General features: G+C 44.5%; 1 protein-coding gene and 1 non-coding gene across 8 annotated transcripts in view; one reads left to right on the top strand and one right to left on the bottom strand.

Moving 5' to 3' along the window:
- The first annotated feature begins 2,211 nt into the window (after nt 1-2,211).
- Kmt5b (lysine methyltransferase 5B) overlaps nt 2,212-24,992 on the top strand; it is a 58,881-nt gene continuing 36,100 nt past the window's right edge. The window contains exons 1-2 of one of the 7 annotated variants that reach the window (XM_046444984.2): nt 2,212-2,343; nt 20,133-20,368. In XM_046444984.2, the coding sequence (XP_046300940.1) occupies nt 20,209-20,368 (160 nt within the window). In that variant the 5' untranslated portion in view covers nt 2,212-2,343; nt 20,133-20,208. The other 6 variants (XM_046444985.2, XM_046444980.2, XM_046444983.2 and 3 more) reach the window with 6 other exon arrangements.
- On the bottom strand, nt 20,738-20,810 carry Trnaa-ugc (transfer RNA alanine (anticodon UGC)). Its single transcript has one exon. It is a non-coding gene; the product is annotated as a tRNA-Ala (tRNA).

Below are 24,992 nucleotides of genomic sequence, written 5' to 3' on the forward strand. Positions count from 1 at the left end.
CTTTGTGGTCACAGCCACTGCCCTGGGAAGGGCACTGTTCTGGGGCCAGCCCCTGGCTGGGCTGTCACTCCTGGTCAGCCTCAGGGTGCTTCCGGAGCTGGCTGTGCCCCTTCCGTCAACTCTGTCTTTCTTTAGAGTTGTTAATCCCTGTCAGTCTGGCCAGGCTGGGTGGGGGCCCCGCCTCTGGGGCTCCACTCTCCCACTGTGGGCATCCAGAGACTCCACAGTGTAGATGCCAATGACTCCTGTCATGTAGGGCCTGGGCAGGTGCCTAGCCACCTATTTCCTGTCCCCCTTCCTCCCCTGCCAGCTGGCAGGAGGAGGCTCCAGCTGGCCTCTGGCACTACTGAGAAATCCAATCTCCAGTCTCTCCCAGGAGGGCAGCTCCTGGCTGTGCCCTCTGCCCAGCTCAACCCTGGCCTCCCTGGTTAGGACCCTCAAAGGGCCCAAGGCTTTAACATGGCTCCACCAATATCTTGAGGCCAGTTCAGCTCAGCCAAGACTCCCAGCTCTCAGGGACTCAGCGGAGGCTGAAAGAGCAACTGGCAATGGAGGGGCTGGAGGAGGGATGGCCCAGAACTGCAGGATGAGGAGGTTGTGCTGGGTGGGTCATCTGCAGGGTGGCCCAACCTGCTCTCTTGCAAAGCAATGCTTGGCCTGGACTCATCAGGTATTCAGCTGAGGTGCCAGTGAGTCTGGGGGCTTTACAGAGCTGGTGGTTTGGGTCAGTCTGAAGGGTGTGTGCACTGCTGTGTTGGGGTGGGCCCTGGAAAACTTGGACAGGCTTGATAAGGCTGCAAAGGTGTGGTTGGACGTGGGGCCAAGACACTGGCAGGTAGACAAAGGACCACCAGCACCCAGTGGAGGCAGGTGGTATCTCTCATGTGCACTCCACCTGCCAGGCAGTGGAGGCGGTGGCAGGGACAGCCTCATTGTCTCTAGGATACCAGCTGAGTATGTGGAGCCAAGTTCTATGAAAGTCTTGGAAAGTTTAATGATAATCCAGAAACTATTAAGACCAATGCAATCATTTATCATCTGTGTGTGCAGAGAGGCACATGGCAAGACGGACTCCAGTGCCACAGTGACCAACAGCTTTTAGGGTGGAAGAGCAGGAAGCACACTGCCACAGGCCTGAGGCAGGGCAGGCTCTGCCCCTACCCTACCCCATGGCTGAGGGAGGAACATAATCTAGGCCTGGCTTCTCCTGTTAGCCTGTGCCTTTAGCAGGTCACTGTGCCACAGTTTCCCATATGTGGATGGGGTAACAAGCATCACGTCTGCCACCCAAGATCAAGGAGGAGGGAAACCGGGGTTAATCCAGCTGGACTGCAGGGCTGCCTTGTGGAGGCCACCGAGACACTCCATTGACTGGTCCTTTACAGAGTGCCCACTGTGCCAGGCCCCAGGGCTTGGGGGAGGGGCGTGCAGGGAAACCATGGCAGGCTGGGGTTCTTCCTGGAACTGTCTCAGCCACCCACCCCATCCTCCTCCTCCTTAGGGCGGGAACTGCAGCCCTTTTCCCTGCCGCTCTTTGTGCTCATCTAGCCCGTGGGTCACACATCTCCTTACGGGCGCTTTCCCTAACACACTCCAATCCACCCTTCAGGTCTCCAGTCCGCATGCCTCTGGCAACTTCAACTTCTGGCCCTTAACGCACGCTCTCGAATTTATTTGATGTTTGCATATTTTTCATCAAGATCTCCCGCTCAAGCCCTGACTAGTTGTCCTGAGGCCACCTAACCACTCAGTGCCTCGATTTCCCTATGTGTAAACTGGGAAGGACAACACGCCCCACCCCTGCGGTGGTTCTAAGGAGACAAACGAGATCGTGCATCGGAGCCTGGGGAACCGCGCCCGTGAGGTCCGAATACTCGCTACCCTCGTTATTGTTATTTTGTACCCTTTATTATCTGACTGCAAAATCCAAGAGGCGGGGCTTCGCTGTACCCCGGTGCAGGCGCTAGACACATCTTGGGCACCGCCTGAGCTCCTGCAGGACCCCAACGCCCTTCTGGTGCTCATCGACTCCCAGAAGGGAAAGGGGTGGAAATGCCATGGAGTCGCGAAAAGGCTGGCACCCAGTAGGTGCTCAAGAAACGGCCGGCTGACAGCGCCGAACGGCCCGACCAATGCCCGCTCCCTCCCTCCTCCCGTGTTGTAATGCTCCGGCTGCCCACATGGTCTTTAAGGGTGTATCTGCTCCCAGCGACACCCATCCCCACAACAAAGAAACTCGCCATCCCGGGGCCGCCTCCCCTCAGCGCACCCAGGCGGCGCAGCGGCGAGGAGCGTCCCCGGCCTCCGGGCTGCCCCTCAGTCCCGGCTCGGGAGCTGTCCCTGGTAGGTGCAGGTGCGCGAGGGCCAGGGGCGGGCGAGGGGCCCCGCGGGGCGGCTCGGGCCGGGCGCTCGCGAGCTAGGTGGCGCCCGCGGGCGCGCAGCGACGCCGCCTCCGCCGCGATTTAAAGGGCAGCGGGCGGAGGGATTCCCGTGCGCCACGCTCGGCCCGATTCCTCCGCCGCGAGGCGCATGACGGCAACGACGCGGCCCGTTCGCTCGGAAATCTCTCCGGTGCCTCCGCCGCCGGGAGCTGCCGGCGAGGAACTCGTTTCCCTCGGGCGCCCTCCGCCTCCCCCTAAGGGCCCGTGGCAAGGATTCCGCGTCGGACAGGGACGCGCACGCTCGAGGGGCCGCAGCTGGCGTGGTGTCCCTCCGCCGTCGCCGCGAACTCCTTTTTGTGTCCTTCCACCGGGCCCGGGCGGTGTCCGGGTGGCTCACCGGGGGCGGCGGCGCGGCTGCGGCGCGGCTCCGGGGCTATGAGGTGAGGACGCCCCGTCGCTGGAGGCGGCACCGCGCGGCGCGAGAACGCGGAACCCCGAAGCCGGCGGATGCTTTTCGGAGCCGGCGGCCGCGCGTGAGGCTGAGGTGAGGCTGGAGCGGCGGGCCGGGGCCGGGGGCGGGGGCGGAGGGCCGGGGCCGGCTCGGCGGCGGCGGCGGCGGCCGCCGGGTGGGGGCGGGGGCTCGGCCGCGGGACTCCTTTTTCCCTCAGCGGAGGGAGCGGGCGGTGCTGCGTCCGCGCCGCCATCTTGGATTTTACTCTCCATTTTTCTCTGGAATTATTTTTTGGTGATTAATTTTTTGAGGGGACGGGCGAGGGCGACCGGGCAGCGCGAGCCCGCGTCGCGGCGGCCGGCAGAGGGGCCTCGACGCGCCCGAGCAGGAGGCGGGCCGGCCGGCGGTGAGCGGGGCGGGCGGCCGGGCGGGGGCGTGCGGGGCCGCGGCGGCCGAGCGGGCTCCGGGACGCCGGGCCGGGGCGGCCGCGGGCGGGGCGGGCGGCGGGCGGCCTGCAGTGGTGGCCGCGGCCGGAAGGGAGCGGTAGCGGCCGCCGGGCCGCGTCGGGCCGGGCCGCGGCCGCGCGAGGGGGGCAGCCCGCCGCTCGCGATTGGGGGACTCTGCCTTCCCTCTTCGCCAATGGGCGGCCGTGATCGGGCTCGCCCAATCTGCTCCCCGGCCGCGCTCAACTTTCGGTTGTTTTTGTTTTGGCTCGAGCCGCGCTCGAGTGTCCTCGGAGCGCGTCCTGCGTCCGGGCCGGCGTCCCCGCGCCGCGCCCTCCCCTTTGTGCGGCCCCGGCCCCGGCCCGCGCCGAGGATGCGCCGGGCCCCCGCCCGGGCGGCGCGACCGAGCGGGCTCCAGCGTACGCCGCGACCTCTCTGCGGGACCCGGTGCGCCGGGGCCGCCACCTCGCAGCGGCGGGACGGGGACGGGGGCGCGCCCTCGGAAGTCGCCTTCTCGCCGAAGGAGAAGTTGTGTGGCGCCGCGGGCGGACGCGCTGGTTTGATGGGCTGGGATTCTCTTCACCTGGACCCCTTCGACGTCAGCCTGGCCTGTGGGGCCGGCTGGGCGGCATCCTCGCCGAAATTGCCGGCTGTGACTTTCCCCCTTTCAGCCTTTGGTACTTATTGAGAGCACGCCTGTGATTTTTGGTAATTAGTAGTAGAAACGTAGATCATTTCAAAAGGGAGGAGGAGGTCGTTTCGCCCGGAGCCTCGCGGACGGCTTGAGCGTGTCCGAGTGCACGCTGGCAGAGTCGCCTGCTGGACGCGCACCTCCCGGGTAGCCCAAGGTGTGGCCCGCCCCTGCTGGAGCTCCCTGGATTCTAAGGTGAAAGTCCACAGAAGCATTAATCTCGCAGTGTGGGAACTCCAGCCCACTTTTGGGTTCTAATCTCTCCACATTCTACTTTCTGCTCCCTCTCCCAAGCTCCAGGGACACTAGTTTCCCGCTCCTGATAACCTTTTGGCCATGTCCTGCCAGACATTCCTGTGCGCCTGCCTGTCCCATCAGTGTACGCCCACCCTTCAGAAAAGCTCCCAGAGAATATTGCCGCTGGTGGCTCCTTTTTTCAAACACACACATTCAGAGGCTGACCCACCTGGGAGAAGTTGTGCTTCCTCTGTGCTCCCTGAGCAGTTGTTACATTGTATTATAGTGACTTGTTTATTTGCCTATATCCTCAGCACTCCTGTGAGCTTGTTGTGTGAGTTGTCTCCTCTGCTCAGAAACAGGCTCAGAGTAGATGCTTAGTAGACACTTGATGAATGTAATAATTTGTTAATCTCCAGGTTGCCAAGTTTAATAATTTGTATTTGGTTTTTTCAAACTGGGTGCATTTGAATGTTATTTTAAAACATTGTTATTGGCAGGTGGTGGCTCATACCTGTAATTCCAGCTACTCGGGAAACTGAAATGGGAGGATCACCAGTGTGAGGCCAGCCTAGGCAATTTATCTAGACCCTGTCTCAAACCAGCAACAAAATGTATACATATATATGTGTATATACATTTGCATCTCTGTTTAAACATTGTTATTTTTCTAAAGCAACTTAGAGAGTGAAAGGAATATTAGAGACTTCAAGAGGGGAGGAGTCCTGCTCCATTCTTTGCTCATAATCTTTGAAACCAAACTCTTTCAAAATCATTTCCAAGGGCCCTTTCTCCTCTCTCCCAAGTGCACTCTTGCCTGTATTTTCCTGTGCCTCTTGGACATGCTGGACTGCTCTGCTCTGAACTCTCTGTGCTCCTAGCACCAGTGGACCATACTCAGGGTGGGGGGGTGGGGGGATGGCATAGCAGAATAGCTTGTTTTGGGGGGGGGGGTTCTTTGGAAAGGATGTGTCCTAGGTGTGTGTATTGTGATGCAGAAGGAGTTTGTGGCTGGGGGATGTTGGTTTGTAAGTTTTTCCCTTGTGTCCTATAAATCTAGGCTTGAATCTGATACTCCTTTACATGAGTACCAATTTGTGGATTTATAGGGCCTGAGTATGTGGCTGGGTTGTGTGACAGATTTGTACATGTGGTATCTAAGCATCTCCCTGTCCCCAGGAATGCCTTCCCATGGCTTACAGAGCAAATCCTTTCAGATAAATCACTGTGATTCCATTATTTTGTGCTTTTGTGTACTATTATATGAACTTTACTTGCTCTCTGTTCAGCAGAATCCTTCTCCTTTGTGTGCTGGAGTTAGGACTCTTGTCAGTCCTGGAACACTCTAATAGGCTTCCACAGACTGTCCCATCCCCACCCTCCAGTACCCAGGTGCTCTACCACTGAGCTCCTTCCCCAGCCCTTTTTATTTTGAAACAGGGTCTAAGTTGCTGAGACTGGCCTCAAATTTGTGATCCTCCTGGCTCAGCCTCCTGAGCTGGGATTACAGGCAGTCCCCTCCACCCAAGCCTTCCACAGACTTTTAAAAGCAAGGGACCATGTGACTTTCCTCCCTTAGGTCACACTGTTAGTTACATGGTATAAAGTAAATGCATAGAGATCCATTGTGTTTCTGCATGGGGTGATTGTATCTTAAGTAGAGCTAGCTCTGTACAGTAGAGATTGGTTTTATGGGGAAGGTGTAGCTAATTTTTCAGCCTGATTTTTAGTTACTTAAAAAAAAAAACTTATTCTACTGCCATGTCACGGTGTGGAAGTTATTTTGATTGCTAAAAGATGCACAAATCAAAATGATTGCAAGATAAAACTTATCTTTAGCTTATGGATAAAATGCAAATGATTTGGAGAATAATTTATTTCTTGAGTAGACTGTCAGCTCTGAAACCTTAACGCATTTACTTTGTGTTTGAGGCTCTTTCGTTTGAAATGTGAATTAAAACTCTACAGTTTTAGTGGTGGAGTTCGATGGAATGTTGTACAAAGAAAGATTCCTAGTTGGGAAGTAAGAAACTTAATTGGGGAAAACTTTAACAGCGTCTTTTGAATTCTTTCTTCCAATTCTGAATCCCCTCTCCAAAACAAAGCCACCCAAAAACTTTACAAATACATTTTTACTTTAGTTCTTCCTATAATTTCTTCCCATCCCCCATAATTTGATGTTTCCTAGAAGATCAGAAGTGTCAACTGAGAGCACAGATCCTGCCTGATCAGTATCTAACCCTGTATTTATCTGTTAGTATGATCTGAATTTCACTTTGTCCTAGTCAATGAAGGCACTTTTCACTTAAAAACATCTTGTCTTACTCAAAAGACATGTTCCCAATTTTTAGTCATGCATGTCTTATTTTAAGTGCATTACAGGGTTTGACTATTTTAAAGGCGTGCTATAGAGAGAATCCATCTGTACAGTAAAGACTCACCCGGTTTATTTTTGTAAATCCATGTTAACTTCTAGTGATAGTTTTTTTTCCCCCCCTTTTTAGACTTTTTGTTTTTTGATTCTCTTGTTCAGAGTCAGTAAGTTAGAGAAGATATATTATCATTTGTGTAGTTAATTGGTAATGAAAGCAGAAACCATTTGTGTCCTAGTATTAACCTTCATTATTTCTAAAGTATTCTCACAGAAAGACAAAAAACTCACTGGTGTCCACAGTTATTGATCCTCTAAATTAGGTTTTGCTTCACCATTTTCCTTGCATGGTGTCAAATCATGGAAAGACCACGAAAAAACCAGTTTGGTTTCTTAACTGTTTCTGGCCTCAGGCCACTTGAGTTGGGGCTAGTGAGTGTGTATCTGAGACACTTGAACACCATGCAGTCCTCTAGGGCTGTATATAGAATTTTGACTATGATTTGAGGGGGTAGTTGAAGGACATGGGCATAAGAATCAATACCTCTATTCCAGTCTCTGCTCTATTTACTGTTAATGTAAGACGTTTATAGGGCCAAGTCTCAGTTTTTATAAAATGACCAAACATTAGTCTCTGGTCCTTTCCGTCCTAAGTTATATTTCCATCTTTTCACCACCCCATTTTCTCTTAACTATTTCAATCATATTTTGACACCTGTGTAGTTTTACCTCCTTTTTTGGAATGTCATTAAATTGATGAGATACTTTTACAACCAGTTGAGTTTTAGAATTGAGAAACTATCCTTAAGCCCTGTATGGCACCTACTTGCCACTTGCATCTCTTGAGTCTCTGTATATAGCACAGTAAGAAGAAAATAGATAGATCTAGGGAACATTTGCCAGTGACGAACCTCTCAAGTTTTGGAGTAAACCCCAAATTCCAGTTTAAACACAAGGGTTAAACTTGGCCTTAACACAATAGCAATTTGACGTCAGGAAAGCATTTCGTTTTTGAGCTTTAGCCTTCTTGTTTGTGGCGATAATACTTGTCTTGCACGTTAGTGGGGAACAGTATAATACCTGATTCCCATGTTAGGGTGCCTGCATTCTAACTCGTGTCATCTTTATAGGACACCTGGCTGGCAGATTGCTAAGGGCAGAGGGATTGCCTCTTGGGCTTTACATAAAAGTCCCCTTACTAAATGGTCATTCTGCCTTCTACCCTGCACCCTCTGTCCTGTTCTTCAGATGTTCTTTTTGTGTGTGCTTCCCTTGAATCTTGGTCCCCAGTCACGTTCTGCCCAATTTTTCTGAAAGCAGAAGCTCACGCGCGCCCTCTTGTGTTCCCTGGCCATGGTCGGTATTCCAGCACCACGAACAGTGCCCAGTGGCTCCCACTGAGCTCTTGGAAAATGCTGGTTGAAGTGTGTATTCCATGTCTGCAGAATGGATGAAGTATCTGTTATGTGTTAAGGTTTCTGAAGAGTGTTTTTATTTTTAGGGAAGTGCTTGTGTTGTGTTGTGTGGAACGGTATGTTTTTAACAAGAGAACCAAGCAGCTCTTGGAAAGATGGAGCTCCCTTCACTGAGAAGGGGGGATTAACCCTTCAGCAAGTGAACTAGTGGAGTCTGGGGCTAGAGCTGCCATGAGAAACCTCTCTTCCCCTTGAAAACAAACAAAAACAACCTTATTAGGCTTCTGGAGGGTTCAGATAAAGCTATTTGCCTCAAAAAAAAAAAAATATTTCTTTGTTGCCTATAATCCCAGCAGCTTGGGAGCCTAAGACTGGAGGATCACAAATTCAAAGCCAGCCTCAGCAAAAGTGAAGCACTAAAGCAACTCAGTGAGACCCTCTCTCTAAATAAAACACAAAATAGGGCTAGAGATGTGGTTTAGTGGTAAGTGCCCCTGAGTTCAATCCCCAGTACAAAAAAAAAAAAAGTGAACCTTTTCATATACTTTTGGTTTATATTTCCTTATCAGCTAATCTAAAGTCTGTTACTGCATTATTCTCTCTGCTAACATCTATTGGCTTCCATTAGAACTCTTAACCAGAATTTATAGTTGCATGTTATTTGATTTTTTTTTCCTCTTCCCACACAATACCCAGAGCTCCATGAAATCAGGAACCATGTCCCTTATGTTTTAGGGTTTGACTTTTCAATTATGGAGCAAACTGTATTTAAAATTGTTTGTATCAGGTTTGTATTGCTTTCTTACATGATGTTATGATTATGTACTCTTGGCCTAGATGTGTCCTGATTTTTTTCCTAATTATTTTAGTAAGATAGGGATTATAATGGTAGTATTGTATATGTGTTAAAGGACTGTGATGTGGGTAAATGATGTGGTGCACATGACGTGATTGGCACAGTTCTTGGACCAGAGTGAAGTGATCATGTGAAATGGTGGTGGAACAGTCCAGCTAGGAGGTGGTCTCCCTATGCTGTGCCAGAATTACGGAATTAGATCCTTGCCTCTTGAACAGCCATGTATCAGACATTGAGCTAGGCACTTACCCACATTTCCCAAATACTGTGCATGAGGGTACTGTGATTCTCTCTTGCTCATCTCTTTCTTTTCTTCTCTTTTCTTTTCATTTAACTGCCCATGATAAAGCTCAGACTGTTTTCTGGTTTTTTTTGTTTTTTTTTTAATATTTATTTTTTACAGCGGACATAACATCTTTGTTTGTATGTGGTGCTGAGGATCGAACCCGGGCCGCACACATGCCAGGCGAGCGCGCTACCGCTTGAGCCACATCCCCAGCCCCTGTTTTCTGTTTGTTTGTTTCATGTATTATGGGTTGTACAGTGTCCTGTCAGAAGAAGTGAATTACTTTGGGCAAGTAACTTGCCTCTCGAGCCTCTCTCTTTGAATCTGAGGTGTTTATGATGACTTAATGTTGAAATGCTTGGTAAGCTGTGAAGTCCTTTTATTAATGTGAATCTCCTCACAGCCTCTGCTCCTCTGAGTTTTAACATCTTAGGACAGCTTCACCTGGCACTGCCCTTCTCCACACATTCAGCAAGTCCACGCTTGCTCCTCTCCTCTGCGCACCTTCTGGTGTGTTCCCTGGCTCAGTAAATGTTAGCCCTGCAGTCTTCTAGGCTGCAGCCTCGCACTCACCAGAGATTTCTAACTTAGCTTGAACTCCTCACCACCTGTTTCTAGTTTGTTACCAAGTTTTGTCATCCTTTTATCTTAAACACCAGAGGTTATCTCTCTTCCCACCCACTACTACTATTACATTTCATTTCCTGTCTTTAATCTCGGTATTCCACCAGAGGAATCAATCTTTTTTAGGGCACATTTGAGAAAGTTTTCCAACCTCTTGTCTGATAACCAGGAAAAATTACCTGCTTGACAGTGTGTGAGAATCAAATGATAGAATGAATGTAGGAAACACTAAGTGCTTGTAGCTGTTATCATAAAAGCTGGACTTGAAGTAAGAAAAATTAATCTGCTTTACCAGATATACAACAAACTGTAACAAAATCTGTAGTCCTCTGAATGTTGATATGTGAGTATAGTTTGGTGTGGTTTTTAATATGCACACTGTTGCCAGAAATCACATTCCTTCTCAGGAGCTGTAGGAATAGCAAAACTGATGCTCAGTTCTCTATCAAAATTAGCACTGCCTGTTCTTTTTCATTCTCTTGAAAATTTGTTCTTTTTTAAATGTGAGTGAGCTGGTATATTTCCCCCTTGTGGGAGCTTTAGTTAGATGGGGAATGGAAAGGAAATGTCTAGTGCATCTGGCCCTCTTTGCTTTTGCCTTAATAGTTGGAAAGAGGAGGCAGTTGGAGACCTTTATTAGCAACTTCTGCTCATTCGGTCTGTGTGCCAAATCCAGGAGGATTCATTTTACCAAGGAGGTGACTGTAAGGTTAAATGACTTGTGCTTGGTCACACTGCTCGAAAGTACTAGATGAGGGGCTGGGGTTGTGGCTCAGTGGTAGAGCACTTGCCTGGCACGTGGGAAGCACTGGGTTCAATTTTCAGCACCACATATAAATAAATAAAATAAAGGTCCATTGACAACTGAAAATATTTAAGAAAAGAAAGTACTAGATGAGACAAGAGAGGGACCCAGGTGCTTTCACTCCAGAGCCACAGCCAAAGCCACCATGGCCTCCCTCTGGCTCAGTGCACCACCTGGCAGACTCAGTCATCCCTTGAAATCCAGCCCAGAAATCACCTTTCAAGTTCCCCTCACCCTTTGCTCAGTAGAAATTACCTGTTCTTTAAGGAACTGTGGGCTGTTGAGGCTGTACTTACAGACATTTGGCACCAGATGGCATCTGTTTCTAGAAGAGTGAGGAGCTGTTGGGTCTCAGAGGAAAGGGTAACAAAGAAGCATCTTGGATTTTATTTATACTTAGTACTAGGTAAGCAGTGGGTCAGTAGGAAAGATGGGGAAGCAGGTGTTCTTGTTGTTCTCTGTGGGGGTTTTGTTGTTTTTGTTTTGGTTTTTGTTGAATTTTCTTCCAACCACATGACCTTTATTTTAAAAATACCTACTGATACTATTGTAGACATGAATTCTTTCTTATGTAAAATCCCTCTGGACATGGACATGTGAGAAGTTGTGAAGCAATCTTTTCTGTAATAAGGCAGTTAGGAATTTATTACATGTCGGATTAGATCAGTAAGCAGATGCACATGTCTAATTATAAACTTACCAGTCAGTGGATGTTTTGCTATTTAAAATGTTTTACTAAATGAAAAATTCTAGCTAAATAGCTGTTATTATAATTCTATATATAAATAGAAAAATGTTCAATCATAAAGCTTCTAAAGAAGATCTTGGTTATCTGGCTTAGCACAGTACATGAGTGATGAGATGTGCAATTGGGAAGCTAGCTTTATTTTCAGAATCCATATAAGCCTGTAGCTGTGTTTTATTTCTGCAGCTGAAAGGGAAAAAAATAACTTTCAAAGTAGTTTTAAATGCCCTTTGTGTGTGTATATGTGTTAGAATTTTATGTTTCTGGTATCTGATAATGGTAAAGCATTTCTACTTTGGTTTACTTTTTCATGATCTCTATTAGTTAACTGTGGCTGCTATAACAAATTGCCGCATACCTGGTGGCTACAAACAACAGAAATGTATTCTCCCGCGGTTCTGGAGGCCCTGAATTCAGCATCAGTTTCTTTTTCTTTTTTTTAAATATTTTTAAAATATTTTTGTAGTTGTAGATGGACACAATATCTTTATTTTTATTTGTTTATTTTTATGTGGTGCTGGGGACCGAACCCAGGGCCTCACTCCTGTAAGGAAAGCGTTCTACCACTGAGTTCAACCCCAGCCCCTCAGTATCATTTTTACAGGACCCAAATCAGTGTGTGATGGGGCTGTGCTCTAGAAGAGAATCTGCTCTTGGCTCCTCCAGTGTCTGGTGGCAGTAGTATTCCTTTCCCCATAGCCACATCACTCCAGTGTCTGCCTCTCCTTTACAAAGAAAGACATTTATGATGGTGTTAAGGGTGCACTTGCACGATCCAGGATAATCTCCATAACAAAAATTTTTTTTTTTTTTTTTTTTCAGAGTAGAAATTAGAAGTTTATTAAAGGACAGCAGAAAAGACCTCCTGGAGGAAGAAGGGGACCCAAGAGGTGGAATCCCTCCATAACAAAATCTTTAATGACATCTTGAAAGACCCCTTTCCTTACATGGCAGTATTCACAGGTTCCAGAGGTTGGGATCTGATCAATTTTGGGGTCATTTTCAGCCTACTCCAGTCTCCTTTAGAGTAACAGTTAGATCAATTTGCCATGCTCAGTGGTTTAAAAAATTTAGTGATGGCATCTCTAACCATCATTTAATCCTGAGAAGGGCCCCTTTCCCTTGGTGGACCCGATGAGGGCATTGCCACCTGAGGCTGCTTGGGGAAGCTGTTGGATTGGCCAAAGCGAAGTGCATCTGAGCTTCACCCTGCAAAAGCTAGAGAAGGAAACAGGAATGACAACCTAATAATAACATGACACTTGTCATCATTTCACAAATATGGAGAGACCTACTCTTAGGGGTGTCAGGTGCCATGGCTGAAATGGCAGCTCCAGTGTTGCAGTGACAGCTCTGATGTAGGTGGAGGCATAATTGTGAGTCTAGAGAAACACAGATCTCTTTTCCCACCACTAGCAATAGTTAAACTGCTCTGACAGGTTAAGTGTCTAGCTTCTCAAGTGAGATTTCTAACAGCTCTTTGTAGGAGCAGATTTTAAGTTTGCAGGCATGGGGCTGGGGTTGTGGTTCAGTGGTAGGGCATTTGCCTTGCATATGTGAGGCACTGGGTTCAATCCTCAGCACCACATTAAATAAATAAACAGATAGATAGACGTGTCTACAACTAAAAAAAAAAAAAACTATTAAGTTTGCAGGCATGAACATGGATTCATGGTAGTTTTCTAACAGATTGGTAACTGAACAACTGTATGTGAGTGGTATGTTGGGATATTTTTCAGAACTCTCTCTGATGCAGGGCTTCTTTTTTTAAATATTTTTAATATTTATTTTTTAGCTGTAGTTGGACACAATGCCTTTGTTTTATTTATTTTTTTGTGGTGCTGAGGATCGAATCTAGGGCCTCCAATGTGTTAGGCGCTCTACTGCTGAGTCATAACCGCAGTCCTGCAGGGCTTCTTATATTGACCTAATCACTAGAATTATTACTTTAAGGTTCTGTAAAACATTGGATATATGGTGATTGCAGATGGACTTGGAGTAGTGGTTCATAGAGACTAATTTGGAATTCTTTGTAGAATTCTTTTGTACTTGTAGTTTTGGAGGAAAGATCCAGTGACTAACTGGATATGCAACAGTTAAGTTTGAAACTTGAAAGAGGGTGTGATGTAGCCCAGTGTGGTGGTGCACATCTGTCATTCCCAGTTACTTGGGAGGCTGAAGCAGGAGGATTGCAAATTTGAGGCCAGTGTCAGCAACTTAGGCCCTGATCAACTTGAGAGACCCTGTCTCAAAATAAAAAAATAAAAAGGGCTGGAGATGTGGCTCAATGGTTAATTGCCCCTGGGTTCAATCCCCAGTACTGAAAAAAAGGAAGGTGTGATGTGAATGGTCCTATGGTTTGGCAGGCCTGGGTGCTAGGTGTGAGTGCTAGGAAAGTATACCTTAGCTAGTTCAACTCCAGTGGGAAGGTAGGTGTTACCAAATAAGAGCACAAGAAGCGAGTACAGTGGTGGTAAGCATGGGAGAAATGTGACAAGGATGTCTGGGGTTGGGGTAGTGGGGCTGGGCGGGGGCTGGAGGGCAGGCTGGCAGCATCCCACAGGCAAAGGTCTGGTGCAGGAGGCAGCCAGCCTGCCTTACTTCTTTAAAAAAAAAAAATTTTTTTTTTTTAGTTATAGATGGACAAATACTTTTATTTTGTTTATTTTTATGTGGTGCTGAGGATCGAACCCAGGGCGCCACACTACGCAAGCGCTGTACTGCTGAGCCACAACCTCAGCCCCCTGCCTTCTTGCTTCCATATATATATTTATACACACACACACACACACACACACAAACATGCATGTACATTATTACAAATGTGATGTGTGTTCGTTTCGAAAAGTTGAACATGTTCCAGATAAAAATGACTTGTAATCATTCTCCAGGGATAACACTGTTAACTCTTGGGTGTGTGGAATTGTTTTATATCAGATTATAGCTGAATCACTTGAAAAATGTTTTGTTTGCTTTTCTGAATAAAAATTTCCAAAAAATACTCCTAACAGGCTAAAGCCTGCTTTTTAAAAATGTGTGTTAACTTTTCTGTTTCAACCACTTGGGGTTTGTTTCCCTGCCTCTGAATACTCCTAAGATAAACTGTCTTCAGACAAATTCAGCATGTTAAACTGCTTAGAGATTTCTTGGTAATGTCACAGGAACTATGTTAAAATTTTTATAGTCCTTCAGAATCAGTTTTTTTTATTTTTATGATAGGTTTTTAAAAGTCCTGATTTGTGTAAGGATGTTAAGCAAAATATCTCCTGTCTCCTGTCTATAAGTGAAATAAGGATTGGAACCAAGGTTCTCAAATCGGAGACGAGCTAATTCAAAAATTACTGAACAACGTATAGTTCAGTAAAGGGACTGTTGAGGGGCTGTCACTGCCTGCCATAATGCAGGCACTTGATGGGAACCAGGCACATTTCCTAGCACATTGCTTTCTGGGTAAGTATCAGCGCTTTGAGGTTTTGTTTTGCTTTCTAATTATAAATAAATATATTCACTGTAGACATTTGAGGTAGAAACTCTGTGTAGGGGATGGTGGTATTGGGGATAGAACTCAGGGCCTTTCACACATTGAAAAGTGCTCCACCACTGAGCCACATCCCCCCAAAATGGCTATTGGTGTTACCATTGGTAGTGATCCCCGCTGTACCCTGGTAGTGAGGAGTGGGGTACTTTTGCCTTAGGGGCATTATGGTGTGTGGACAAATTAGCTTTCTCTTTAATTCTTTGCATACAATTCTTTTTTTTAATATTTATTTTTTAGTTTTAGGTGGACACAATATCTTTATTTTTATATGGTGTTGAGGATGGAACCCATGCCAGGCGAGCGCACTACCGCTTGAGCCACATCCCCAGCCTGCATACGATTCTCAATTTTAGCAGCTTGCTTGCTTTTTCTTTGCAGTGCTAGGATGGAATCCAGGGCCTTGCAGATGGTAGCTAGGCAAGCAAGTGCTCTGCCACTAAGCCACATCCCTAACTTTTTAAATGTTTCATGTTGTTCCTAAATTGTCCCCCTTTTATTTTTATTTGTTAGTAGAGCCTTAAAAATGTACTTCGTCCCTTTCTTGTTGATCCAGTAGAATCATGGAGGGTGCATCTGTCCTGTTGACATTAATGCAGTCATCCTTTCAGGGATGGTGCTCACCATCTTGGAGCATAGTCACAGTTGCATTTCCTTAGCTGGAACCCAGGGCCTCATGCATGCTTGGCAAGCACTCCACTGCTAAGCTACCCCAGCCCTGGTTCTGCCATTTTGTGAAGCTTACAAAAATAGAGGGAATTCTACCCCACTCTCACAATCAGATGGTCCATATCATTCCAATTCAGAGAATTAACTGTTAATTAAAAAACAAAACAAAACTTTGAAAGCAAGGTGTTCTCTAATTAACCAGTTCCCATCATCTATCCTCCCCTATGCTGAGTTAATTTACATATGTCTTTTCTGGCATGTGAAACTTCTTAATAATAACTACGACTACTACTACTACTATTATTTGCTATTCTTCTTTCCCTATGCCATCTATTTCTTAGCAAAAGTTCCTCTGTCTTCCTCAGCACATGTGTTAAGCTGTCACATCCAGTTTAGAAGTTCTCCATCATTTCTGAGCAGTGGCCCATCATGTCCAGTTTAGAGAAAGAGATACTTGCCTTCTGGGAATAAGCCTGCTTGGACACCTTCCTTGGTTTGGTCCCTCTCCTTCCTCGCTAGTTGCATCTTTCCACTGTCCTGTGCTTTCTCTTAGTCTTGACCTCATCAGCAGGCCCCCTCGGTTGTTGGGTTTCTTTTATGTACATTCACGCCTGGGTGATTTTGTCTGATCCAATGGCTTAGAACACCATCAACAAACACTCACTCTCTAGATATCTCTCTTTAACCTTGACCTGTACTCCAGGACCTTGTGTCCAGCTACCTGTGCTACTGGTGTCTCTAATGGGCATCTCAAAAAACGAGAGCCAAACTCCTGCACCCAAACCCTTGACAAAACCCAGTCTTCCTGTAGTCTTTGTCATCACCTGAGTATTAATCCAGTCTTCCATTTGGAGGCACATTTGAGTCCTGTTTGTCTCACCTCCAAATTTAGTCTGTCATTAAGTGTCAACTGTCAGTAAATTTTTGAAAAAAGACTCCCACCTCTTCTTTCCACCTCCGCTGCTGCAGGCCACTAGTTCTCTGCTTGGTTTCAGTGATCTCTCTGCTGCTCTCCCTGCTTTCTCTTGTTCCTAGAGATTCTTAAAACTATTTTTTTAAAGTATTCATTTGTGGCCCGTCACATAGCAAGCTGCCAGCATGGTCCTTTAAAAGACTGACTTGGATCCTCTGCTTTCCATGCCACTGGGAGTAAATGCCTCCGTTTCAGTGACTTCAGAAACCCTATGTTTCATGTTCGTTCTTCTAGAAGCCTCTGTGTGCTCTGTGCCTATGCCCCCTCTAATCTGCTCCAGCCACCCAGCCTTTGTGCTGTTCCTCAGACTGGCATTTCGGCCTCCAGGCTTCACGCTTCCCCGCCCCCCCCTTGCTGCACATTTTCCCAGGTGTCTGTCAGCTCCCCTCAGCTCTCCACCATCACCCCTGCCACCACAAACTGCTCTGTTTTCCCCAAGGTGCTGACATTTACTTGTTAACTAAATTTATTGATGTTATTTATTAAGTTACTTATTTGTTATTTCCTAGTACTTTGTTCACTAACCTACATAAGCACAGATGAGGGCAGAAACCTTGTTTTGTTCTTTGTTGAGTCTTCAGTGCCCCCAGCAGTATCTGGATATAGAAGTCTTAATAATTTTCCTGACATTTTTACATTGGGAAATTAGAATTGAGAAAGATTATAGTTCTGCACTTAAGGAGTGGCCATTACTTCTTTCTTAAATTTCTTTCTTCTGCCAGTTTTGGGATAAAATTGAAGTGATTTTTAGTTCTAAATATAGTCAGTGGTTAATCAGTTCAGATATTGTCAACCAAATCAAACCAGGGGGTATTTCCATGTGAGCCCTCTTTGTTCCATGGCGGAGAAACTACATTGGTATATGTTGGGAGAGGCCTCCAGGCTTTCTGTCTTTAACAGAAAGACAGTGTGTTTAACTCCTGGTTGCCCTTAGTGTCTATAACTTTCAACCGGGGCTTGCTTTTGCGGTCCTAGAGGAAAGATCATGTCATAAGAACAGAGTCTAATATTGTTTGTTGCCAGAACAAACAATATTCTGATAATTAGTAGAGCTAAAAGTTTATGGATAGCCCCCGAGATGACTGATAGCTTTATTAGAACTGCTTTACTGATCACTGTTTTGTGGCTATGTGGAAAGGACAGGCATCTCTGCTAGGCCATATGTAGGTACGTGCAGTGTGCCTCAACTGTGATTGACAGAAGAGCCTATCACATTATGGGACCTTCAGTTCAAACAGTAATTGACCACAATGTAATTGAGACCCAAATCCCAGTTGTTAACAATTTGGATCATTTACCCACATTTAGTCAGAGTGATATTATAAAATGGCATGGGTCTCAGTCTGTTCTATAAACTGGCTGAAATGTGTATTGCTGAAATTATATAATTTCCTCAATAAAATTTATTCCATAATTTGTATTTAAATCTGCCATCTGCTCTTTGCCCTGATAGATGATAAAATAGTGTAAACATAATTCTCAACACTGCTGTACCTGTAGGTCATCCCCAGGTGGGCCTCATTCCCAGATTCTGCTTTGTACCTGCTGAGTGGGAATCTTGGTTGAAACATAAGGATTCTCCATAGAGAGATGGCTTGCTATCTTTTGTGTCTCTTTAATTCTATCTGGAGTTTCCCTCTTCTGCTCCATGCAGATAGCCTTTAGGTCTTATAATTGAGGAAAATTAGAGTCTTAAACACACATTCTTCAGTCATACAAATCATGTGTTATATGAGGTGTTCTGGGGATAGAGTCCCTAAATGACAAAAAGTACTTTAGCTTCTCCTCCTCGCCCTTTTTTCCTGGAGATGTATAACTAGGGACTGAGCCAGAATCAGAGTGGCAGAGGGTAGGGAGGTTGCTGGTGGTGGCTGTGAGTCCTACCGTGCAGGATCTTCTTTTGCTGTCCCTAGCACCATAGGCATCTTGAAATAGAAGGAGATTTGAAGAGGTCAGGCAGTAACTTTAATTACAGTTTAAAAAAAAACAAAAAACAGATAATACAGTTTTTTTGTGTGACCTGGTTTAGAGCACAGCCTCATTTATTCTTTCATCAGTTGAGTGCCTCTGATCTACTCTACATTATGCTAGATACTGGGGTCAGAGATAAGAAAAAATGGATTGTTGACCTCAGGAACTCTCAAGTCAATTAAGGAAGCAGATGGTTAGTTACAGTGACCTAAAGCCTTTCACTTGTTTTGTATTAGGGATATGCAAATGCATTTGGCAGTGAAGGTCAAGGCAGACTTTGTAGAGGTCCTAAACACTGAATTGGGGCAGAACTAAATTAGCCAGACACAAGGACATGGGTGATAGTAGCCTAGGCAGAGAGAGGAGAAAGGTGAGAGAGGGCCATGGTGCATTACTTTATTTTTCAACCTTACTGTGTGTAGATGCTTCAGAAGTACACTGCTATCCAGGGCAGTGTGATACAAAACTGTAATCCCAGCTGGGAGTGCTTGAAAGTCATTTGTTAAGGGGCTGGGAGTGTAGCTTAGTGGTAGAGTGTGTGCTTATTAGCACGTGGAAGGCTCTGGGTTTAATCCCAGCACTTAAAAAAAAAAAAAAAAGTCCATTTTTTATACTTAAAAAAAAAAAAGTCCATTATTTATACTTTCTATATGTTTTGTAAATCAAACTTCCTATATGACCTTGTTGGTACAGTCAAGCAATGCTTGGGTAAAAGCACTTAGGTTCTACGTTTCCACTGCAGGCAGATTGGAATGGGCCCTGGTTTCATCTGTAAGTTGGCATCGTGCTAGTGATCACAAAGTCCTTTTAGCTACAGAGTTGTATATTCTTGTGCTTTCTTATCTTTGGGCCTTTTAAATGTGATTTAGACTAAAGCATAATTCCATAATGAAGTGATAGAATGGGCATCATTTTTTTATTCCATGTGATAGAATGATAGAATAGTGATAGAATGGGCATCATTTTTTATACCATTAGCAACAATGGTAGTCCATTTACCATGGTGGACAGAAGTTCACCTAGGTGCCTTTTCCTAAACTTTCCTTCAGACAAGGACATGATTTCTTTATAGTTTACCCAGCTCATAGAGTATCACCAAAACCTGTAATTTGAGTGCATTGTAGAGCTATTCCTACATGTCAGCAAAATAAAGAACAAAGATGCTTCTTATTGTTTAACTGAAAGGTGAATACTTATTGAGCACCTAGTGTTTGCCAGTCACTCTTTTTTTTTTTTTTTTTTAAGAGAGAGAGAGAGAATTTTTAATATTTATTTTTTAGTTTTCGGTGGACACAACATCGTTATTTTATTTTTATGTGGTGCTGAGGATCGAACCCAGCACGAACCCAGCACCCCCACGCATGCCAGGCGAGCATGTTACCACTTGAGCCACATCCCCAGCCCTGCCAGTCACTCTTTTAAGCACAAGAAATGAACAAGTCAGAAAGATCCCTCCTGTCTTATGTAGTTTATATTATGACTAGAGTCTGGGGGCAATATAGTACTGAACGTGACATGGTGTGGTTCGGGAAGCTAAAGACTATTTTGTCTTTCAGAATGCAGACATTATTACTAAATTAATTTCAATCTTATGTGTCTTTCTTGGGGTGGGTTTAGCATACTTTTTCATGTATTTATCTCCCCATATTGTTTTGTTTTTCATGTTTTGTTTCTGTTAGGAGAGAACACTGAAATTATTCTCTAAGCTATTTGAAGAGAGTGACTAAATGCACCTGGGCCAGGCTGTCTGTGGGTATGAAGTGGTTGGGAGAATCCAAGAACATGGTGATGAATGGCAGGAGAAATGGAGGCAAGTTGTCTAATGACCATCAGCAGCATCAGTCAAAATTACAGCACACGGGCAAGGACACCTTGAAGACTGGCAAAAACGCAGTTGAGCGGAGATCAAGCAGATGTATGTACACAAACATTATTACTGTTTTGATCATGATTCTTTCCAGTTTGTAATGTGTACTGTTTTCTTTTGTTATAAAAACAACTTTGCAGGGCTAGAGTATGGATTGCCCAGTATGCACAAGGCCCTGGGTTACCAGGATACGTTTTTGTTTTTGTCAGTGGGTCTTTATTTTACTTACTTATAAGTGGTGCTAAGAATTGAACCCAATGCCTCACACATGCTAGGCAAGCACTCTACCACTGAGCCACAACCCAGCCCATCATTATAGTTTTTTTTATTCTTAAGGGTTTTAGCAGTTTTTATTCTTATTGAACAATATGTAAAATGTAAGTTTAATGCTCTATGTAATCTTTTGTTTTTTTGTTTTGGTGGTGCTGGGGATTGAACCCAGGGCCTTGTGCATGCAAGACAAACACTCTACCAACTGAGCTACATCCCCAGCCCTCTCTATGTAATCTTAATCATGTTTTTCTATCCATACTTTTGATCTGTTCTTTTCTTTTCGGTACCAGGGATTGAACCCAGGGACAACTGACCATTGAGCCACATCATTCATTCCCAGCCCTTTTTTTTTTTTTTTTTTTTTTTTTTGGTGGTGGTAATGCTGGGGATTGAACTCAGGGCCTTATGCATGCAAGGCAAGCACTCTACCAACTAAGCTATATCCCCAGCCCATTCCCAGCCCTTTTAATTTTTTAATTTTGAAACAGGGTCTCTCTAAGTTGCAGAGGCTGGCTTTGAGTTTGCAATCCTCCCACCTCAGCCTCCTAAGTTGCTTGGATTACATGTGTGCACCAGATGCCCAGCAATTGATTTGTTCTATAAAAATTTTTGAAATACTTAATTTCTTTTCTTTTCTTTTTAAAGAAAGAGAGAGAGAGAGAATTTCAATATTTATTTTTCAGTTTTCAGCAGACACAACATCTTTGTTTGTATGTGGTGCTGAGGATCGAACCCGGGCCGCACGCATGCCAGGCGAGCGCGCTACCGCTTGAGCCACATCCCCAGCCCACTAAATTTCTTGTAACTTTTAAGATATATATTTTTTACGTTCAGTACAAATGTAAAGATGTACTTTTTGCATAACTTTCATAAATGTTTCAAAAGAATCAAACGAAAACTAAAGTTAAATCTAATTTACATGATGCATAGAATGGAGAACAAATAGAACTACCTTCTTAGTAGCTCACAGGTCACAGCTCCTTGGTTTATAAGGGGTGAACTGTGAGTGATGGTGGCGTATGTTTTAATGTTTATTTTTTAGCTTTTAGGTGGACACAATATCTTACCCAGTGCCTCGTACATGCTGGGCGAGCACTCTACCACTGAGCCACAACCCCAGCCCCAAGAACAACTTTTTAGTTTTTTTTTTTTTTAATATTTATTTTTTAGGTGTAGATGGACACGACACAATGCCTTTATTTTTATGTGGTGCTGAGGATTGAACCCGGGTCCTGCCCGTGCTAGGCGAGTGCTCTACTGCTGAGCCACAATCGCAGACCCTAGTTTTGCTTTTCTTAACATCAATCTAGCCACTATTGAATATTCTCAATTCGAGTTGTTCTTGGCCAATTCTCTGTAGTTTGGATTAGCTTAGGGTTTTCTGTAGCGTCAGATCAAGTCAGTGTTTCCTAGAAAACCAGGTATGATTCCTGCTTGGGTAAGTGCCGCAGTCCGGCTGGCTGCAGCAAAATAACCGGGGGGTGACGAATAACTTGCGTATGTTGATACAGCAGGAGTAGGAGCCGTTTATTGCAGGACAGGAGCAGTATTTATACATTCCACACAGCTTATCTAATTAGCATAAACTAGATACATCAGTCAACCAATAAGGAATCTCCACACTTAATGGCTCGCTTTTGTTACTTCTCAAACCATTCCCTCTGGCATTTTGCCAGGCACCATCCAGACTTGTTTACAAACTCTAACATTCCCCTGGCAAAATGCCAGGTGTTATTTTGACTTGTTTACAGACTCTAACAGGTAAGAGTAGGAGAAAGTCCAAGGCTTTATGGGCTATCTTCTGGATGGACACCAGCTCACCACTGAGGCTGCTGTCAGCATAAACCTTGATCCTGTCTCACCCCTTAGCATTTAATGGGAACCTCAAAGCTTGAGAAATGTAGTGAGTTACCTTATCATTGGGATTGGTTGTGGTCAGTAAAACAGGCATTTCTGAAGTGATTTCACAAATTACTATTGGCTGCTTTTTGTGGATCATAGTGCAAAAATGTTTTTAATTGTCATAGATAAACAAGAATTTAGGAAATGATCATTATGGCTTGTACTTTGCCAAGAGTAGATGGAGGTGGGAAAACTCAAAAGTGTGGAGATGGCAGTGTCACATTGAATGTTATTGGGCAAGAATGGTACAAAAAGAGAGAAAGAAACAGGAGAACACAAAGTAGTGCCGCATCTTGGATAAAATGTAGCAACTTCACCTAACATCACACCCCAAAAAGGCCTGCAACAAAAGCTGTCAAAATCGAGGGGGTAGAAATGGTCAACTCAATAATAATTTGGGTATTCGAATACTCCACTTTCAGTAATTGATGGAACAAGTAGGCAGAAGATCAGCAAGGAAAGAGTGGACTTAAACATAACACTGTAAAACAACTAGACCTATCTGACATCTAAGGAACATTTCACTCAAGAATGGGAGAATATGCATTATTCTTCAGTATGCATGAAATATTTTCCATGAAGTATTCTCCAGGACCCACCATGTGCTAGGCCATGTATGAGTTTTAGGAACTTGAAAGGATTGAAATCATAAAAGGTATGTTCTCTGACCAATGTGTAGTAAAATTCGAAATTCATATACAAAAGAAATTTGGGAGGGCCGGGGTTGTGGCTCAGTGGTACGGCACTTGCCTAGCATATGTGAGGCACTGGGTTCAATCCCCGGAACCACATAAAAATAAAAAATAAAGGTATTAAGTCCATCTACAACTAGAAAAAAAGAAACTTGGGAGACTTTACTATACCTGAAAATTAAACACCACACTCCTAAATAACCAGTAAATCAAGGAAGAAATCAAAAAGGAAACACTACGAGATGAATGAAAATGAAGATACACGTACCAAAACTTCTGGAATGCAGATAAAGCAGCAGCTTAAAAGGAAATTTATGGTCATTGTAAATGCCCATATTGCGAAAGAAGATCTCAAATCAGTTACCTAGCCTTCTACCTTAGAACACCAGAAAAAGAAGAATGAACTAAATCTGAAGCAAATAGCAGGAAAAAAATAATGAAGCTTAAAGTAGAAATTAACAAAACAGAGAACAGAAAAAAAAAGAGAAAACCAGCAAAACCAAAAGTTGATTTTTGAAAAGATCAACAAGACTAGCAAACCTTAAGCAAAACCAAGAGAAAAAGAAAAAACTCAAAAGTACTAAGATCTAGAATGAAATAGGAAACATTACCATTACTGCTCTACAGAAATAGAGCAGTAATGGTAATACCATGAGCAAGCACTTGTGTACCAACAAATCAGGTAAGTTTAATAAAATGGACAGATTCCTAGAAGCAGACAGCTTAAAGTGATTCAAGAAAAAATAAAACTTGTGGGAAAAAAAAAAAACTATACTGAGTAAAGAGAGAGGAAGTTGAGTTAAAAAAGAAGAAAAAGAAAAACCCCCCCTCACAAAATTTCAGGCTCAGATGGCTTCCTTGTGAATTCTCTAAGATGTCTAAAGAATTAGTACCAATTTTTTATAAACTCTTCCAAAAAATAGAAGGCAAAGAAATAGTTGATAACTTGTTTTATTACCCTGCCACCAAAATCAGACAGCATCAGAAAACTATAGATCAATATCTCCTTTGAATATTGACAAAAGAATCCTGAATAAAATACTAGCAAATTTGGGCTGGGGCTGTGGCTCAGCGGTAGCGCACTTGCCTGGCATGTGTAAAGCTCTGAGTTGGATTCTCAGCACCACGTATGGTCTATCAACAACTTTAAAATATATGTATATATATATATATATTAGCAAACTAAAGCCAGAAGCTTATAAAAAGGAGTCTGCAGCATGGCTTTTGGGGTTTATCCCTAGAATGTAGGGTTGTTTTAAAATCTGAAAATCAATGTAATGAACCAAATCAGTAGAATGAAGGACAAAACATGACGAGGTCATTTCAATGGCTGCAGGAAAGGCATTTAGCAAAATCCAGCCTGCTTTTAGGATGGGAAGTACTTAGAAAACCAGGAATAGAAAGGAATACCTCGGGCTGGAGATGTGGCTCAAGCGGTAGTGCGCTCGCCTGGCATGCGTGCGGCCCGGGTTCGATCCTCAGCACCACATACAAACAAAGATGTTGTGTCCACTGAAAACTAAAAAATAAATATTAAAATTCTCTTTCTCTCTCTCTCTCTCAAAAAAAAAAAAAAAGAAAAAAAGAAATACCTCAAGCTGATGGAGGACAGCTGTGCGAAACCATAGCTCACAGCTAGGGTTATGTTTAATGGTGAAAGCCTAGATATTTTCCCACTAAGATCCAGGAGCAAAACAAGGGTGTCAACTCTCACCACTTCCACTTAACATTGTACTAGAGGCTCCAGCCAGAGAGTTAGTCAAGAAAATGAACTAAAAGACATCTAGATTGGACAGGAAGAAGTA

The sequence above is a fragment of the Marmota monax genome, unplaced genomic scaffold (assembly GCF_021218885.2).
Source record: "Marmota monax isolate L192 unplaced genomic scaffold, Marmota_monax_Labrador192_F-V1.1 WCK01_AAM20220418_F8-fsc00038, whole genome shotgun sequence".
In the NCBI taxonomy this organism is placed as follows: Eukaryota; Metazoa; Chordata; class Mammalia; order Rodentia; family Sciuridae; genus Marmota; species Marmota monax.